Here is a 21,096-nt window from a genome sequence, read left to right as displayed (position 1 = left end):
TGAAAGTAAACACGTTGCCTCTACGCGCCTCAAAACTAAAGCAGCTACTGCTGAGTACAAAACGCAAAAAACAGACCCTGAGTCATCTATGTTGAGCACTAGATTGGGGCTCAGGCACTGGCTTGCAGTCGTGTTTTAAGTTGATACCATACATCCCTCTGTCCCTCTCTTCGTTTTTGCCCCTACAGATCGTTTGTTCTGAGTCAGTTGAATTGAGGACTGTCCCCAGAAAATGAGGACATCTAGTCTCTTAGTTTGATGATTAAGAGTATAATAGGAGCTGCAGATTGTTGTGCTGCTGTATGTTGGTGGTGGTGGAGAGGGAGGATATTGGGAAGACCGACTGTAGTAAAAAAGATGGGACATCATTTTTAAGTTCTCACCTAGCATGGCAAAACACCTAGCAATGGCCCTGAGAATATATCAGCAACAAAAAAGAATGGTTATTTCATAAGGTTGTGTCAAGTTTTGAACACCATCTTCTTGTACAGGTACCAACATCGATGGCGCGCTGAAGACAGCTCTAGAAGTGACGCACGACGGTCTGGAGAATGTGACGCTGGAAGGCGTGCGGCCCGAGCCACTGGTAGTCTTCCTGACAGACGGAGAGCCCACAGTGGGAGAGTCGCGGCCCAGCAAGATCTTCGCGGCGGTCAGTGAGCGCAACGAACACCCGTCTGCCGCCATCTTTTCTCTAGCTTTCGGCGACGACGCCGACCTGCCCTTCCTCAGGAGGCTCTCGCTGCGCAACGCTGGCTTTGCCAGGAAGATCTACGAGGCAGCCGATGCTGCACTGCAGCTCAAGCACTTCTACAAGCAGATCGCCTCGCCGCTGCTAGCCAACGTCACCTTCACCTACCCCAAGGGACAGGTAAGAAATATTAGGGCTGCACAAATGGTACTACTGGAGTTTGAATGGTCAGAGATAACCTGTTACACCACAGATTACAATATAACATCGAGTGCTGCTCAAACAATTTCGTGGCATGTGAAGCCTTGTGTACACAAGAGGGAACACAAGGGAATAAGAATTCTCTCTAGTGTAAACACTGGGCAAGCACGAGCATACAGCATCGTTCATCTTTAATTTGCATTCAGTATTAAAATTCATGGAGAAGAAATAAAAACTTTGAGGTTCGCCGATGACATTGTAATTCTGTCAGAGACAGCAAAGGACTTGGAAGAGCAGTTGAACAGAATGGACAGTGTCTTGAAAGGAGGATATAAGACGAACATCAACAAAAGCAAAACGAGGATAATGGAATGTAGTCGAATTAAGTCTAGTGATGCTGAGGGAATTAGATTAGGAAATGAGAGGCTTAAAGTACTAAATGAGTTTTGCTATTTGGGGAGCAAAATAACTGATGATGGTCGAAATAGAGAGGATATAAAATGTAGACTGGCAATGGCAAGAAAAGCGTTTCTCAAGAAGAGAAATTTGTTAACATCGAGTATAGATTTAAGTGTCAGGAAGTCGTTCCTGAAAGTATTTGTATGAAGTGTAGCCATGTATGGAGGTGAAACATGGGCGATAAATAGTTTGGACAAGAAGAGAATAGAAGCTTTCGAAATGTGGTGCTACAGAAGAATGCTGAAGATTAGATGGGTAGATCACATAACTAATGAGGAGGTATTGAATAGAATTGGGGGGAAGAGGAGTTTGTGGCACAAGAATACTCTAAGCAGATTCAGAAGGTAAGTACTGAGAAATGAAGAAGCTTGCACAGGATAGAGTAGCATGGAGAGCTGCATCAAACCAGTCTCAGGACTGAAGACCACAACAACAACAGTGTTCACTCACGTTCTGCTAGATGTTGATGTTTTGGCAAACTGTCAAAGGAAGTTTTTACAGGGTGCAAGTATTGAAGCATACAAAAAAAGTGAATTAGTTACAAACTAAGGAGTGCACACAGTTTATTCAACGTGTAAACGTCACTTCAGATATTCGGATTTAGGTTATGACATATTCGATATGTCTGCCGTCATTGGCGATGATGTGGCGCACTCGAATAACAAAATTCTGCCTGACCCGCTGAAGTGTCAAAACATCGATGCTGTCGGTGACCTCTTGAATGGCTGTTTTCAGCTAAGCAATGGTTTTGAGGTTATTGCTGTATGTCTTGTCTTTAACATAGCCCCACAAAAAGGAGTCGCATGTGTTGAGATCCGGAGAATATGGCGGCCAATCGAGGCCCATGCCAGTGGCCTCTAGGTACCCCAAAGCCAGAATGCTGTCCCCAGAGTGCTCCTCCAGGACATCGAACACTCTCCTGCTTCGATGGGGTCAAGCTCCGTCTTACATAAACCGCATCTTGTCGATATCAGGGCCACTCTGGATAATGGGGATGAAATCATCTTCCGACACCTTCACGTACCGTTCGGAAGTCACCGTGCCATCAAGAAATATCACAGTCTCCTGTTGAGGGTGAAGTGACTTCTTGATCGTGAAATGCGGGTTCTCAGTCCCCCAAATGCGCCAATTTTGCTTATTAATGAAGCCATCCAAATGAAAGTGGGCTTTGTCGCCAAAGCACGTGCGCAGCGCAAACTAATTCTCATGGTGCCCTGGCGAATCGTGCAGTTTGAACGTCTTAACGCAAATCGCTCAGAAATTATGACAATTCTATTTCGTATAGTTCGATAATTGTCCCCTGTTCCGTGTTGGCTTTAGCTAGATGCATGATTTTTTAATGATGTTTTCTCATGATTTTTTGCGTAAATAATGACAGAAGACATTCTGAAGTGATTTTGTGATGTCTTTACGAAGCTTATGTTTATGGTTAAGAAAATAATGATCCTATTTCCTCGAATTAAAGTGATAACGTCGTTTTAAAGCGAAATTTGCTCATTTCATGATGAGAAAGATGTAAAACGAAATTTTTAAAGAATAATGAGCTTAAAATTTTGTTCCAAGATTACATGTATGAAGAGAAAGGGAAGAGAGAGAACAGATTCCTCAACAGGACAGAAATACTTCTTATCTTTAATATTCCGCAAAATCTCTTTAAAACTTGATGCCAATGAGTGAAATGGTTTAGCCAGGACGAGGTGTTTTCTGAGTAATCAGTAATTCTTGCAAAACGAAATGTTTGTAATATTGTTCTTAAGAATGGCTGGGAATCCCACCTCAGGCTGTCTCCTTATTTTTCAGTGTTATTGTTCTTGGAAATCGCTAATGACATCTAGTGGCTGCACAGCTGACTGTACAAAGCGTTGGTGTATTTCTGCGTCTTGGTACTGTGTGGGAACTAAAACTTGGCACGTCGACTGTTTAGTTCTGATCGGTAGCAGTCGGCAACAGTCGGAAGACTTCGTACTGTAGTGATCCGTAGATGTTTGTTGCCAACTGTGCAACATACCATAAGCCATTTTTAACTGCATTGTCATCTGCTTTGTTACTGAGCTGTTATGTTACTGTTTGTGTTACGTTGCGCTTTTTTAATTGAGATGTTTTTTCTTAAAAGAGTGCTCATGTGGTTGCTGGCACATTGCAGTGTTAACTTCTACTCCAGTTCAGGAAAGGAAGCAGATTATCAGGAGCTCGTGGAAGCTCAAAATAAAAGTTTCTGTTGCCTGAACAGCATACTTACAATACATGATGGTGGAGTTCGTTTTCCACCGCATCTTACGTCCCCCGCAGTGTACCCTATGCAGTCTCCCCGTAACGTAAACGCAACTATCGCTCGCCGAATACCAAGTTATATAATCCGTTCATTGTAAGAATAAACCTGAAGTAAACATTGCACTATGTATTCTTCCGCGTTTGCTGGAACCTCATTGGATTTCCGTTTCACGTGGGACTGCAGCCAAGCTGTCTCTAGTAACGTCAAGTATGATAATAAGGGTAAGTTTTGCACTGTGCGTTACGCGCATATCGACTTAGAAACAATACAGGACAACAGCTTTACCGGCGCATTTAACTGGACTGCACTGGCCGGTCAGCTGGTACAGCTACCCTGCTGTGATGTGAGCTGCCGCTGTTAAGTAGTACCGTAAAAGCAGCGAGCAGAGGAGCAATACAGCTTCGAATGTCATTTAATTTTTTGGCAGCATGAAATAACACACTGCATATCTACCACTGCAAATCTCCTCTGACGACTAGACGAAAACCGCAACGCGTTATCGTTTCTAGCTAATGTACTGTTGTAATTAAAAACAAGAATGACGAAAATTCCCGACTTAACCACAGGGTAATTTTTCTGCATAAGCTGTTTGTACCGTAAGAGTATTGAAGGATTTTACTGTATAGTTAAATATTGAAGCCACTGAAGGTATTACTTACAGTTAGTCGTCTGGCAATCTCTTAGCTCCTTCCTTATCTGAATCCTAGAAATACATATTAGTTCTGGAAGTGTCACCGGCTATGTTGATAACGAGCCTATCAACAACAAAATCCACGAAGCCACCCAGGCGCAGCATTTTCTCTTCTTTTATGACGAGCCGTTCTATATCCCGCCAGCTTTCGGCAGAGACGTTTGAAAAAGCTGCATGCGTTAGTTCCAGTACGTCTGGCAGTTTTAACAGTGTTGTTACTTATAGGGCCAAATATCTCAGCTTGACTCCAGATCATTTCTGTTGGCTTCATATTGTAATGGTACACCAGCAAATGTAAAAATGCAGCATTTGTATGATGTGCTCGATGCTGTGAAAATGATTGTTTTTTTTTTCATTTTTCTACGATCCTTAGCTACCTCTGTGCTATAAAACGACGGACGTAGTCCAAATAAAGAGGATTAGTTTTCATTTTTGCTTTAAAAATTAAATTGTTATGTTTTCTTAATTTAAACAAGTTTTATGAACAGTTTTTCATAAAACATCGATAATCAAGAAATTGTATTTGAAATTGAAACAGGAATTTTGCGTCCAATATGTAATTAGAAACAAGAAGACGTGCATTATTCATAAAAAATTATGATGAATATTATAATTACGAGATGTAGGTATTTCAAATTGAACGAGGGAAAGAATGGTACTGGAGACATTTGAACCAATGCACTAATATGCACATTTGACTCACGTTTTATTACGCTACCGACTACCGGATACGCTACACGACCTAAGTAGTTCCATTGAATAACTGCAGTATATACAGTGCTGGGAAAACTTCACAGCTGATTATCTCCGCAAATTTATGGAAAACATTAAGAACAGCTATTTCTCGGCACTACTTAACCGCTTCCACGCACATGTTTGACTACGGAACAGAAAGCAACCTCAGCCATTTACATACTGCGCCTTAACAGCGCGACAATCAGAGCACAACGCTGCAGAGGCTGTAACTGTACACGATTTTTGAAATACAAACTACACAGCTAAAGCGTGATTAAGAGATACGTTGATGGTTGTTAATATATTCGAATATCTTAAAGTTTGGTTTAACGCAACTTGGTAATAAGATATCTAATACATAAATAGGACCTACTTCCAAGAGAGTACGTGTGCTACGGCTTCTGACCAATCATCGCGTTTGTGTTTGTTTACAGCAGGTTTATTCTAATGATGAACAGATTATAGTTCCTCAGTAATAGCGAAGCTAAATCATTCAACTGCGGTGCGCAGGAGAACTAAAGGGCACTGCAGTGCTAAACATTTTGAGAACGAAGATTTATACGCTTCGGAAAGCAATATTTTAAAGTGCAAATTTTGAACTGGACAAAACCGATACTGTTTCAAAACATTGCCTTAAAAATAAGAGACATTTAGAACATAAAGCAAGCACTTCAACAGTGAAATGATAGGCAACAACAGAACTCTTGTCAGATAAGCAAAAGAAAATGAAATGAAATGGCGTGTGACGAGGGCCTCCCGTCGGATAGACCGCTCGCCTGGTGCAAGTCTTTCGATTTGACGCCACTTCGGCGACTTGCGCGTCGATGGGGATGAAATGATGATGATTACGACAACACAACACCCAGTCCCTGAGCGGAGAAAATCTCCGACCCAACCGGGAATCGAACCCGGGCGCTTAGGATTGACAGTCTGTCGCGCTGACTTTTTTTTTTTATCGTTGTGTCACGTCACATGACTTCCATTCAAGTTCGTTTGTTGATCCTTCCACTCAGTATTTTATTATAGAGGCCAACCGGCTCTCTGACCGAACATGCATTCACTCAGCTACCGGGGACGGATAGCAAAAAGAAAAGACAGAATATCTTCATGGAACAACTGCGATGTTACTCAAAGCCAACATCCCACTGGACAAGTTAGGCGACCGTGTAGTCCAGAAATGGCTTCAGATGCACCAGGTATAAACTGTCTGTCAATAAAACCTCACTGATAGTAAAATGAGGGTTTCTAAGAACGCTTTCTGATGTTTATTTCTCTTTTTGCTGTTGGTTAGGATCAAGAGACCTTCCCACAACCAACCAACTAAGGAAACGATATGTCCCACATTGTGCAAACGAAAGAGTAGAAAGTATAAAACAGTCTTCAGAAGGGAAATAGGAGTCTGCAACGAAACTACTGACACTTCAGGCCGCTGTGTGTTCGCAGGCTTGATCAGAACTCAATATCTAGTATCTTAACAGGAAATATTTTTGTTAAAATGTGCGTTTGTAGCTGCCGCAAACTACGGAACGTGTTCTCAAGTGATCCTGCTTGCTTTGCGTACGTTTGAAATTAACCATGAGAAGGTAAAGTATATAATATTATACGTACAAACTACTATACGCACGAATTAAGTGGGATTGAAATTTCATGAGAAGATCCCGTCGCAACGAAAAACGCTTTTGTCTTAATTATTACCACTCAAATTCACGCATCGTGTCTGTGGCACTATCTCCTCTATTTCACGATAATACAAAACGACCTGCCCTTCTTTGATGCTTTTCGATGTCATCCGTCAGTCCCACCTGATGCGGATTCCACACCGCACAGCAATGCTCCAGAACAGGGCGGACAAACGTGGTGTAAGCAGTCTCTGTAATAGACCTGTTGCGCCTTCTAAGTGTCCTGCCGGCGAATCGTAGTCTTTGGTTTGTTTGCTCTACCCAGAATATAATCTATGTGATCGTTCCAGTTTATGTTATTTGCAATTGTAAACCCTAAGTATTTAGTTGAATTTACAGCCTTCAGATTTGTGTGAATTATCACATTATCAAAATTTAGCGAATTTCTTTTAGTACTCATGTGAATAACTTCACACTTTACTTTATTCAAGGTCAATTGCCACTTTTCTCACCATACCGATATCTAAATTATTTTGCAATTCGTCTTGGTCACCTGATGACTTTTGAAGATGGTAAATGACAGCAGTTTCTGCAGACAATCTCGGACGGCTACTCAGATTGTCACCTATGTCTTTAATATAGATCAGGAACAACAGAGGGCCTATAACACTTCCTTGGAAAACGCCGGATATTAGTTCCGTTTTACTCGATGACTTTCTGTGACTACTAACGCGAATTCTTTACAGACGAATGGAAAAACTAGTAGAAGCCAACCTTGGGGAAGATCAGTTTGGATTCCGTAGAAATATTGGAACACGTAAGGCAAAACTGACCTTACGACTTATAGTAGAAGCTAGATTAAGGAAAGGCAAACCTACGTTTCTAGCATTTGTAGACTTAGAGAAAGCGTTTGACAATGTTGACTGGAATACTCTCTTTCAAATTCTCAAGGTGGCAGGGGTAAAATACAGGGAGCGAAAGGCTATTTACAATTTGTACAGAAACCAGATGACAGTTATAAGAGACATGAAAGGGAAGCAGTGGTTGGGAAGAGAGTGAAACAGGATTGTAGCCTCTCCCCGATGTTATTCAATCTGTATATTGAGCAAGCACTGAAGGAAACAAAAGAAAAATTCGGAGTAGGTATTAAAATCCATGGAGAAGAAATAAAAACTTTGAGGTTCGCCGATGACATTGTAATTCTGTCAGAGACAGCGAAGGACTTGGAAGAGCAGTTGAACGGAATGGACAGTGTCTTGAAATGAGGATATGAGATGAACATCAAAAAAAGCAAAACGAGGATAATGGAATGTAGTCGAATTAAGTCTAGTGATGCTGAGGGAATTAGAATAGGAAATGAGAGGCTTAAAGTAGTAAATGAGTTTTGCTATTTGGGGAGCAAAATAACTGATGATGGTCGAAGTAGAGAGGATATAAAATGTAGACTGGCAATGGCAAGAAAAGCGTTTCTGAAGAAGAGAAATTTGTTAACATCGAGGTTAGATTTAAGTGTCAGGAAGTTGTTCCTGAAAGTATTTGTATGGAGTGTAGCCATGTATGGAAGTGAAACATGGACGATAAATAGTTTGGACAAGAAGAGAATAGAAGCTTTCGAAATGTGGTGCTACAGAAGAATGCTGAAGATTAGATGGGTAGATCACATAACTAATGAGGAGGTATTGAATAGAATTGGGGAGGAGTTTGTGGCACAACTTGACAAGAAGAAGGGATCTGTTGGTAGGACATGTTCTGAGGTATCAAGGGATCACAAATTTAGCATTGGAGGGCAGTGTGGAGGGTAAAAATCATAGAGGGAGACAAAGAGGTGAATACACTAAGCAGATTCAGAAGGACATAGGTTGCAGTGAGTACTGGGAGATGAAGCAGCTTGCACAGGATAGAGTAGCATGGAGAGCTGCATCAAACCAGTCTCAGGACTGGAGACCACAACAACAACTACGAACTGTGACGTTTCTGACTGGAAATTACGAATCCAGTCTCACAACTGAGGCAATATTCCATAGGCACACAGTTTGGTTAGAAGACGCTTGGGAGGAACGGTGTCGAAAGCCTTCTGGAAATCTAAAAATATGGAATCAATTTGACATCCCCTGTCGACAGCAATCATTACTTCATGAGTATAAAGAGCTAATTGTGTTTCACAAGAATGATATTTTCTGATTGCATACTGACTGTCAATAGACCGTTTTCTTCACGGTACTTCATAATGTTCGAACGCAGTAAATGTCCCCAAACCCTGCTGCAAATAGACATTAGTGTTACGGGCCTATAATTCAGAGGATTACTCCTACTTCCCTTTTCGGGTATTGGTGTGACTTGAGAAGTTTTCCAGTCTTTACGTATGGATCTTTCTGTGAGCGAGTGGTTGTATATAAGTGCTAAATGTGGAGCTATTGTATCAGCATATTCTGAAAGAACTTGACTGATATACAATCTGGACCAGAGGCCTTGCCTTTATTAAGTGATTTAAGCTGCATCGCCACCCCGAGGATATCTACTTCTATGTTTCTCATTTTGGCAGTTGTTCTTGATTGGAATTCAGGAATATTTACTTAATATTCTTTGCCGAATGAGTTTCGGAAAACCGTGTTTAATAAGTCTGCGTTAGTGGCACTGTCATCAATTACTTCACTGTTGTTATCGCGCAATGAAAGTATTGATTGCATCTTGCCACTGGTGTGCTTTATGTATGACCAGAATCTCTTTGGGTTTTCTACCGGATTCCGAGGCAGTCTCGTTGTGGAAATTATCAAAAGCATCTCGCAATGAAGTACACGCTATTTCGAACATCCACTAAACTTCGCCAATCTTGTCGATTTTGTGTTCTTTTGAATGTGGTGTGAATTTTTTCGTTGCTTCTGCAACAGCGATCTGACTCGTTTTGTGTACCTTCGGGGATCAGTACCATTGCTTCTTAATTGCCGTCAATCATGCCACACCTTTTCTACGCTTACGTGATCAGATCGGAGGGAGTGAAGACTATCTCTTAAAAAGGCATTAAGAGCATTTTATCAGCTTTTTAAATAGATATACTTTGCGTTTCATTTTGATGGTTGTGTTATGGTGTTCAGCCTAGCAGCAACTGCCTTGTGGTCGCTAATACCTGTATTCGTCACGATACTCCCTGTTTATCCAGGATTATTTGTTGCTAAGAGGTCAAGTATGCTGTCGCAACCATTTACGCTTCGACTGGGCTCATGAACTAATTGTTCAAAATGCTTTTCTGAGAAAGCATTCAGTAAAATTTCGAATGAGTTTTCATGTCTGCCGCCGGCTTTAAACGTATATTTTTTCCAGCATATCGAGGGCAGATTGAAGTCACCACCAACTGTAGTTGTATTTGAAATGAGACTCAGGTTTTCTTTGAACTGTTCAGCAACTATATCTTCTGTGTCTGGAGGCCGGTAAAACGATCCAATTAATAGTTTAGTCCGATTGTCAAGTATAACCTCCACCCATACTATTTCGCAGGAACTATCTACTTCAATTTCACTACAAGGTAAACTACTTCTGCTAGCAATAAATACTCCATCACCAACTGTATTTAATCTATCCTTTCTGAAAACTATTAGATCGTTTGAAAAAATTTCGGCTGAACTTATTTCCGACTTTAGCCAGCTTTCTGTACCTATAACTATTTGAGCTTAAGTGCTTTCTATAACGGATTGGAGCTCTGGTTCTTTCGCAACACAAATCATTTTATTTATGGACATGTTAGATACTTAAAACACTGTGTCGTCTCTTAGCACCTGAGAAACGTTTAATATTCCTTCTTCTTTTTATTATGCCTTTGTTCTGCATTGGCACAGTCAGCATGATTATGTTAGTTTCAGGGGTGGCCAAATACCCTCCCTGTCACCGCTCTATTACCCCCCCCCCCCCCCCCCTTTCACGTGGGGGAGAATATGTGTACCCCAGATGCCTGCATGCAATGTTATTAATGTGAAGGTGGACAAAAGTTTTCTAAGTGTTTGGAAATTGTGTGACTGAGATAGCAATTTGGTACTAGATTGGCATTCAATTAGTGAGATGTGGGGAAACCACCTAAAAGTGACACTCAGGCTGGCCAGCACAGTGACCCTCATTGTTAATCCATCAGGCAGATTAGATCTTCGACCAGCACACCTCCCATCCAGGAGTAGTGCTTTAACATAAACACTTATCCTTGCAGTTAAAAGTATTAAATACTGGTCAAGATATTAATATTTCTGTCAATTCAGGCACTCTAATGGGCCATCTCACTAAGAGCTTTCTTAGAGAGTACCAGCTGTACATTACTTAGCCTATGAACAATTACTTTTTATTTATTCTTTTGGTGGTCTTTACTGATTCAGTGGCTTAAACAACACATCCTTATTTAGAACTGACTAAATCATACACATGCAATTGTGGGACAGATGATATTAATCGTCTCGTCCATAGTTTGTTTGCTGCAGAGTCTAGGAAAGTGCGGAGAATGGTTTCCGGCTAATATAAAGACATTATTAGCAACTAATGATTTGGCAATGTACAAAAACAAATAAGAAAAAGCTGTGTGTGTTGATGCTAGACAAATGTGAAATACCTAACTTCCTTTCAGTGTCTGATACTGCAAGAAGTAAATCCTGAGCACTTACTAACAGGTTTTGTCTAGATCACAGTATGCTTATTCCATATGGTGCGTTTTGGCCATAGCTATCATCAGACCAAAATATAGATTGTATATACATTTAAATAGCTTTAAAGTTCAGTTCTGTTGTTGATGCAACACATTATATCTATGCTTCTGTTTTTATTTTGATCTGAGGACAGCTGTGACTAAAATGCTGCACTAGGAATAATCCAGGCAAATTGTGTGTGTAAGTGCCAAGAGTGATACCCAAATTCCATAAGTGTCTCCTGTCATATGTATTTGTTTCTATACAGTACTTTAATTTGGCCTCTTGGCTCTGCTTCTGCCCTGTTCCAGTGTAGTACGTGGGGTGACCATCTACCATTAACAACCACTGTGTTTTATTTCTTTTTCTAGTCTGCTTGTGTCCCCAAAAATTCATGCACTGTACCATCCATACTCTAGTATTGATACCAAGTGACGTTGCAAGGGTGAAGAAACTATACGTCTATTTGGGTGATGGCTGTTCATGATAAGCTTTCAGGACATGCAAACATAGATTTCCTGTGATTTTCACAAATCACGTAAGGTAAATATTGGGATGATTCATTTTGAAAGGACACTATCAATTTCTTTCTCCATTCCAGTCTTAGTGATGCTTTGTCAAACCTTCATGTTTTATAATATATTTGTGTTTGGGTCATTCTCTTCGTACATGTTTATAACCCTCCCTAACATAAATCATATTTTTTCTCAAAGTCTGCCAGTTCTGTTTAGCTATCTGCATATTTAATCATACCAGTCCCAACTGAGTGAGTCTCCATGACTGGTAATTTCACACAACGATTTTAAGTACGGTAATGCATAATGCAACATTTTGGACTATAAAACAGTATTTTTTGTGATTCACTCTTTTGTCCCATCAGTTATTTACAACACTTGTGAAAGCACGCTGCAGTATGAAACAAAAATCAATAAGTTCATAATGAAATACAATAATTGCTCTGGGATATAGGAAAATTAAAGAATTTGCACAATTAATCACTGTGCATGCAGGTTAAACAAGATGCAGGTCAGTCTAGGATAAGACAAGTATGATAATATGGAAAGAAGATGGTGGGAACCACTGTAGTTAGTTGGCTGAATAAGTGTATCAGGCTGCTGGCACCAAAGCTTTACTTCACTGTAGCAAGCTTATACACAGGCATCAACAGCTTGCACAGCAGTAAGAATAGTCTGCTTCATTATCAGGCAGAGTTCATAAATAAAGTGGTTGCATCCAGGGAAGCATCAATTAGATCAGAATACAACATGAGCTGACTCACAGAGAATAAGTGTGCTCGTGGCCACAATTGCTCATGGCCACTTAGGCATAAATCGGCCAACTATATGATCTCACATGATCAGCCAGCCCTCGCCAGACACAGATGTAATGAAATTTGTCAACTGTTCCACATAGTCCATTAATACATTTTATGGGGTTACAAGAATATCAGTATTTGTAAAAATAAATGTTTAGCATTGTGTGTGGTATAGCTGGTTGGAGCTTCCAACATGTATGTTGTTTCATTTTCATAGCGTTTAAGAAAATTCCATTGTATACCAACAGACAAATATGTGTAACAGTGGAGGTTAAACATTATCAGTGATAACATTAAACTAAAATTGTAAGCCATTTTAGATGCAATACTCTATGAAGACTTCTTTAGATCTTTCCAGGGATTACACTCTTCAACTACTTGCAACCACGTTGCTGCTGCAAGTTTTCTAATGTCATCTACCCTTCTTCCATTATAATTTTATGGGCACTAACAAAGAACATCCCTTGACAACCTAGAATCAGCTCACTTTCTTACCTGTCCTGCGTACCTCAATTTCTTTTTCAGTTAATGGGACATAAATGTGCTATAGCAGTAAAAGAAGAATGAAAGTGCAGTATTTGTATGTGTTTCTAACAATCAGGATTCTACAATTAATGAACAAATGAATCGTGCTGGAATCACTGTTAAAATTAGGATGCAGAACATGTAATAAATACATTGAACTCTGATTTATCTTGTATTTTAGCTATCATCATTAATATTTATGAAAATAATCAAATTTTTGAAAACATAATGCAATTGGATCTACTCACCAGGCAGTGACAGGAGAACACATATATAAAAGGTATTAAAATGTGCAAGCTTTCAGTCAGTGGCTCCTTCTGTCAGAAGGGGTGAAGGGAAAGGAAGAGAGATGAAGGAAAAGGACAGGGAAGGTTTATGAAAAGGGGTAAAGTTTGGAAAAGGCATCCAGGACCCTGGGTCAAGGGAGAGTTACAGCATGAGATGAAATGGAAAGATGTCTCTTATTTAGGGTCCAGTAACTCTCAGGATAAATTGCCAGCCATTAAAATTATGCATGCTAAAACTATCCAGCATACTTTTAGTATGGATTAATGCTGTGAAACTATTTTTATTACCTATCTTGGTTTTTATTTGCTTGTAATTACTTTATTTTGTACTTCCTTACAGATAGAGGAGAACTCAACAACTCGTGATCACTTCCCTGCATTATTTAGAGGGTCAGAATTGGTGGTAGCAGGGCGCCTGGCTTCCGCAAATGATGAAAAACAGTTGACTGAAGTATCTGTCTCAGGAGATGGAGCTGCAGGAGAGGCACACTTTCACAAGCTGCGTCCTCTGTGGCTAGTTCCTGAGCCTCACCCTGATGATTCACCAGGATCAAAGAGGTACTGACTACATAATTTGTAAGTTCCTGACAACCATATTATAAGTAAACAAGCAGAATGATGTTTAGAAACCTTTTGTTTCAATATTATGACCATCATTTAGGAAAAAAAAATAGTTTTTCACTACCATTATACGACATGAAGTTCCATGATTCATTATTTAATTAAAATGGGTTTGGTTTCACATGTAACAGATTAATTTCAGTATTAGAGTAGTTTCAGAAGTAAGGTTCTGTCACGAAGAAAAGCGCAGACAAAATAATTTGCTAATTAAGAGAGTAATATTGCAAAATGTGGATGAAACACCAAAAAGAAAAGAGAGTAATGAAACTAACATGTAAAATGCTGCAACATACCAAATTGTCACACATTTCAAGTCCATATAAAATTTAGTGCTGTTTGGAAACTTCATCAGAGTATGTAACAGACTTGGTAGTCAGGGCAGCCACAACCTGGATATGTCATTATGAAGATAAGTCCGCTTCACTGTAAGTGCTTTATTTATAAGCACAACCAGTTTCGGAGCAGAACACTCCAGATATTGATTGCTAATAGAGTGGCTGTGTTGTCGATATCACTACAATTTATCATGCAAATGATCCATGTAACCTAAAACTAAGTATCTGAACAGCTCTGTAAGATAGTAATTAAATTCCCAAACGTTTCATCATTCAGTTTATCCTTCTATTCAGTCACGATACTGTACAGATGCTGTCATAACTGATAGTCTGTATGGCTGTTTAACTGGTTTTAATCATATTGCTTTGAGCTTTATTTATATGCTTTACCACTGATTATTTATGTAATGAGGTAATCCACTACTCTAACTGTTAATGATCATAGCAACTTCTGATTCTGAAGTGAAAATGGCTACATGTATATCAGTTTAATAGACTATTCATTACACTGTGAAAAGTTGAAAATGCTCATGGCTGGGACTGAATCAGGCAGTTCCAGTCTACTTGTAAGTCTCACTACAAAGATTTTTTTCCCTGGTTTATTCACTCATTTGTGAATGCTGTTAAGGCAGCACAAGTAACAGATGACAATATCACATACAAATAAGATGTTAACATAGTTTTACAATGAATCAAATTTTCATGTTGCACATTCCCACAGTCTGTTGTTACTGTGAGAGAAGTGATTCCAGATCAAGACAATGCCAGATTTAATTTTCATCTCACTAGCTTTCTGGACAGCAAGAATACCTCCAGTCATTATCAGTCAAAATATTTATTAGGCAAGCATTCTATTGACATCTTGGATATTCAGGGATCCAGCCGGATATTCGCGTTGTTCTCGCACGATATTAAAACAGCGTGCCTCGCTGTCAGTCCCAGGTAGCACCTGAAGAAGATAGCGAGGCATGCTGTTGAAATATTGTGCGAGAACGACGGGAACATCAGGCTGGATTCTTGAATATCCAAGATGTCAACAGATCGCCAGGAAAGCATGAAGAATTAAAAGCATTCTATTGTTACTTAAGCCCACTGAAGCTTAAAATTTCATCTTCCCCTTGAGTATTCGCCTTTGGAACATTTTTATTTATAATTATAGCTACAAATTCTGCTTTTTGCCTGCATCATTTGACACAATTTTGATAAACTGCCTATAGGTCTTTTAATTCCTGCAATTTTTAACATTAGAGATGCTACTGATACTGACTGCTGTCAAAGGACTTGGACAAAGTAGGTGGATTTCAAACAGCTGTTATGTTTTCTCACTCTAATAATCATAATAAATCTGGCCATAAACTGTAGGTGATTCAACATCGAAGTGCTATTGAAGGGTTTTAATTGTAAACTTTGTGTGGACCATATCATGTGAAACAGCCTCCTTTAGACAGTCACTTTTCAGCCAGATTGGATGGAAGTGCAACTACTGATGGCATCTTGGCACAGGAAAATACGATTATGCTTTGCACTTTGTGAGGCAAGCATTAGGACACAGGCAGTCATAGCCCTTTTTAAATGATTGTACAGTGAAGGCTATAGATAAGTTCCATGACATAGTGAGTTATCAGAAATATGAGGAATGGGATTTTCAAATGACCGAATTGATGCTCCTTTGACTGCAGCGGAGTGTCACATCTGTAAAATTTATGTTTTAATATGAAACCCATTTGATTGTAGCATCCCTAGAAGACTGTTGCTCCACCTTATTGTTTGCTCTAAACCCAACACATGTTATTTGAGTGTATACTATATGATTTCATTGTCAGTTTGATGTCAGTGCTTTCAGCAGACTCATGCCAAACTTTGTAGTTTGCTGTTAATGAAACAGATGGGATTTCAACATATAGCCTATTATTTCACTAGATTCTTCATATTCATATTTTGCTTTAGGAATATGTAGCTGTTACAGAGAGCAGGAAACGGTATGAGTCTCATGGGTTAAACTAATAGATTTTAGGTACAGTCAGGTGCTGCTAACTGGCTTTTTTCCCATATTCTGACTAAAGATTAAATTCCTAGGAACTTTGTTGCATTAGATATTTTAAATATTTTCTCAATTGTGTTCAACTATGGTGAAATGTGACATACGGCAATAAATGCTCCTTTACAGGCATGCCCCTTCTCTGGAACGTCTATGGGCTTTCCTAACAGTGCAACAGCTGCTTGAGAAGGTTGCTGTGGCTGGGGCCCTGGATGAGACACCTGTATACCCATGGCAGGCACCAGACCATGATGACAAGAAGTTGGACAATGCCACAGCAGCAGCCAAGGCCGAGGCACTCAAACTGTCTCTACAGGTGTGTGTTATGGATAGTACAGCAGTTTTGTTTTATGGTTGGTGAGTAGGAGTCCAGGGGGAAGAAATAAAAACTTTGAGGTTTGCCGATGACATTTTAATTCTATTAGAGGCAGCAAAGAGCTTGGAAGAGCAGTTGAATGGAATGGACGGAGTGTGGAAAGGAAAATGTAAGATGAGCATCAGCAGAGCAAAACAAGGATAATGGAATGTAGTCACATTAAATCGGTGATGCTGAGAAAATTAGATTAAGAAATGAGACAGAATAGTAGACGAGTTTTGCTATTAGGGAAGCAAAATAACTGATGATGGCCAAAGTAGGGAGGATATGAAGTGTAGACTGGCAATGGCAAGAAAAGCGTTTCTGAAGAAGAGAAATTTGTTAACATTGAGTATAATTTAAGTGTGAGGAAGCCCTTTCTGAAAGTATTTGTGACTGTAGCCATGTATTGAAGTGAAACATACATGACAAACAGTTTTAGACAAAAAGAGAATAGAAGCTTTCGATATGTGGTGCCGCTGAAGATTAGACAGTTAGATCAAATAACTAATGAGGACGTACTGAACAGAATTGGAGAAAAAAGAAATTTGTGGTACAACCTAACTAGAAGAAGGGACCTGTTGGTAGAATGCATTCTGAGACATCAAGGGATCACTAGTACTGGAGGGAAGCATGGAGTGTAAAAATCGTAGAGGGAGACCAAGAGATAAATAAGGTAAGCAGATTCATAAGGACGTAGGTTGCAGTAGTTACTAGGAGATGGAGAGGCTTGCACAGAATAGAGTAGCACAGAGAGTTGCACCAAAACCAGTCTTTTGACTGAAGACCTGAACAACAGACTGTAACTATGACGAACCTTGCTTGTTTGCATCTTGTCACCCCCCCCCCCCCCCCCCCCCCCTTCCCAGCCCTTCTCACTCTTTTTGACCTTTTCATCACTGCCAGAGTAAGGAAAGGTTCTTTGTTATTTCCCTCATTTCTCAATGCTGCTGATTGTTGTTAAAGACTAAAAATCATTATTATTCATGGCCAGATTTTGTAGGTCCTTGCAGGGGGCTTTATGGAACTAATATCTGGTGCAAAAGGAAAATATTTTAGTTGTAAATGGAAGTTGAAGGCTTATGACACAGAAGGAAGTTTCTGAGGAAACAGCATGTAATTATATGGAAGAGAGGGGAAAGGTGTAGCTGAGGTGACAAAATGCAGGAAATCTTCTGCCAGAACACGATATTCCGAAGATTGGCTAACATTTACAGACACACGAAATTTGGCATGGACTTCAATGCGAGATGCCTTTAATAGGTTCCACAACGAAACATTGTCTCGAAATTTGGTAGAAAATCAGAAGAAATTCTGGTCGTATGTAAAGTACACAAGCGGCAAGATGCAGTCAATACCTTCGCTGCGCAGTGCCGATGGTACTGTTACCGACGACTGTGCCGCTAAAGCGGAGTTATTGAATGCAGTTATCCGAAATTCCTTCACCAGGGAAGATGAATGGAATATTCCAGAATTTGAAACACGAACAGCTGCTAGCATGAGTTTCTTAGAAGTAGATACCTTAGGGGTTGCGAAGCAACTCAATTCGCTTGATACGGGCAAGTCTTCAGGTCCAGATTGTATACCGATTAGGTTCCTTTCAGATTACGCTGATACAATAGTTCCCTACTTAGCAATCGTATACAACTGCTCGCTCATCGACAGATCTGTACCTACAGACTGGAAAATTGCCCAGGTCGCACCAGTGTTTAAGAAGGGTAGTAGGAGTAATCCATCGAACTACAGACCTATATCATTGACGTCGGTTTGCAGTAGGGTTTTGGAGCATATACTGTACTCAAACATTATGAATCACCTCGAAGGGAATGATCTATTGATACGTAATCAGCATGGTTTCAGAAAACATCGTTCTTGTGCAACACAGCCGCTATCGACAGGGGATCTCAAGTTGATTCCGTATTTCTAGACTTCCAGAAAGCTTTTGACACCGTTCCTCACAAGCAACTTCTAATCAAGCTGTGGGCCTATGGGGTATCCTCTCAGTTGTGCGACTGGATTCGTGATTTCCTGTCAGGAAGGTCGCAGATTGTAGTAATAGACGGAAAATCATCGAATAAAACTGAAGTGATATCAGGTGTTCCCCAGGGAAGTGTCCTGGGACCTCTGCTGTTCCTGATCTATACAGGGTGTTACAAAAAGGTATGGCCAAACTTTCAGGAAATATTCCTCACACACAAAGAAAGAAAATATGTTATGTGGACATGTGTCCGGAAACACTTACTTTCCATGTTAGAGCTCATTTTATTACTTCTCTTCAAATCACATTAATCATGGAATGGAAACACACAGCAACAGAACGTACCAGTGTGACTTCAAACACTTTGTTACAGGAAATGTTCAAAATGTCCTCCGTTAGCGAGAATACATGCATCCACCCTCTGTCGCATGGAATCCCTGATGTGCTGATGCAGCCCTGGATAATGGCGTATTGCATCACAGCCATCCACAATACGAGCACGAAGAGTCTCTACATTTGGTACTGGGGTTGCGTAGACAAGAGCTTTCAAATGCCCCCATAAATGAAAGTCAAGAGGGTTGAGGTCAGGAGAGCGTGGAGGCCATGGAATTGGGCTGCCTCTACCAACCCATCGGTCACCAAATCTGTTGTTGAGAAGCGTATGAACACTTCGACTGAAATGTGCAGGAGCTCCATCGTGCATGAACCACATGTTGTGTCGTACTTGTAAAGGCACATGTTGTAGCAGCACAGGTAGAGTATCCCGTATGAAATCCTGATAACGTGCTCCATTGAGTGTAGGTGGAAGAACATGGGGCCCAATCAAGACATCACCAACAATTCCTGCCCAAACGTTCACAGAAAATCTGTGTTGATGATGTGATTGCACAATTGCGTGCGGATTCTCGTCAGCCCACACATGTTGATTGTGAAAATTTACAATCTGATCATGTTGAAATGAAGCCTCATTCGTAAAGAGAACATTTGCACTGAAATGAGGATTGACACATTGTTGGATGAACCATTCGCAGAAGCGTACCCGTGGAGGCCAATCAGCTGCTGATAGTACCTGCACACGCTGTACATGGTACAGAAACAACTGGTTCTCCCATAGCACTCTTCATATAGTGACGTGGTCAACGTTACCTTGTACAGCAGCAACTTCTCTGACGCTGAAATTAGGGTTATCGTCAACTGCACGAAGAATTGCCTCGTCCATTGCAGGTGTCGTCGTCGTTCTAGGTCTTCCCCAGTCGCGAGTCAAGGCTGGAATGTTCCGTGCTCCCTAAGCCGCTGATCAATTGCTTCGAACGTCTTCCTGTCGGGACACCTTCGTTCTTGAAATCTGTCTCAACACAAACGTACCGTGCCACGGCTATTGCCCCATGATAATCCATACATCAAATAAATGGGCATCTGCCAACTCCACATTTGTATAAACATTGCACTGACTGCTAAACCACATTCATGATGAATGTTGATGCTACGTACTGATGTGCTTGATGCTAGTACTGTAGAGCAATGAGTCGCATGTCAACACAAGCACCGAAGTCAACATTACCTTCCTTCAATTGGGCCAACTGGCAGTGAATTGAGGAAGTAAAGTACATACTGATGAAACTGAGCTCTAACATGGAAATTAAGCATTTCTGGACACATGTTCACATAACATCTTTTCTTTATTTGTGTGTGAGGAATGTTTCCTGAAAGTTTGGCCGTACCTTTTTGTAACACCCAGTATAAATGACCTGGGTGACAATCTGAACAGTTCTCTTAGGTTGTTCGCAGATGATGCTGTAATTTACCGTCTAGTAAGGTCATTCGAAGACCAGTATCAGTTGCAAAGCGATTTAGAATAGATTGCTCTATGGTGTGGCAGGTGGCACTTGACGCTAAATAACGAAAAGTGTGAGGTGATCCACATGAGTTCCAAAAAAAAATCCATTGGAATTCGATCACTCGATAAATAGTACAATTCTCAAGGCTGTCAATTCAACTAAGTACCTGGGTGTTATAATTACAAACAACTTCAGTTGGAGAGACCACATAGATAATATTGTGGGGAAGGCGAGCCAAAGGTTGTGTTTCATTGGCAGGACACTTAGAAGATGCAACAAGCCCACTAAAGAGACACTCGTTCGTCCTCTGTTAGAATATTGCTGCGCGGTGTGGGATCCTTACCAGGTGGGATTGACGGAGGACATCGAAAGGGTGCAAAAAAGGGGAGCTCATTTTGTATTATCACGTAATAGGGGAGAGAGTGTGGCAGATATGATACGTGAGTTCGGATTGAAGTCATTAAAGCAAAGACGTTTT

At 40.4% G+C, this 21,096-nt stretch overlaps 1 protein-coding gene across 1 annotated transcript in view; it reads left to right on the top strand.

The window, feature by feature from the left end:
- LOC126160490 (inter-alpha-trypsin inhibitor heavy chain H4-like) overlaps positions 1 to 21,096 on the top strand; it is a 216,823-nt gene that overhangs the window by 166,914 nt on the left and 28,813 nt on the right. Inside the window, exons 9-11 of the mRNA XM_049916911.1 lie at positions 492 to 871; positions 13,794 to 14,011; positions 16,577 to 16,763. Coding sequence (XP_049772868.1) covers positions 492 to 871; positions 13,794 to 14,011; positions 16,577 to 16,763 — 785 coding nt within the window. The remainder of the gene's footprint in view (positions 1 to 491; positions 872 to 13,793; positions 14,012 to 16,576; positions 16,764 to 21,096) is intronic.

Source organism: Schistocerca cancellata, chromosome 2 (assembly GCF_023864275.1).
Source record: "Schistocerca cancellata isolate TAMUIC-IGC-003103 chromosome 2, iqSchCanc2.1, whole genome shotgun sequence".
Classification (NCBI taxonomy): Eukaryota; Metazoa; Arthropoda; class Insecta; order Orthoptera; family Acrididae; genus Schistocerca; species Schistocerca cancellata.
Note: the sequence above shows the minus strand (reverse complement) of the source record. Positions and strands in the feature narration are given on the sequence as shown.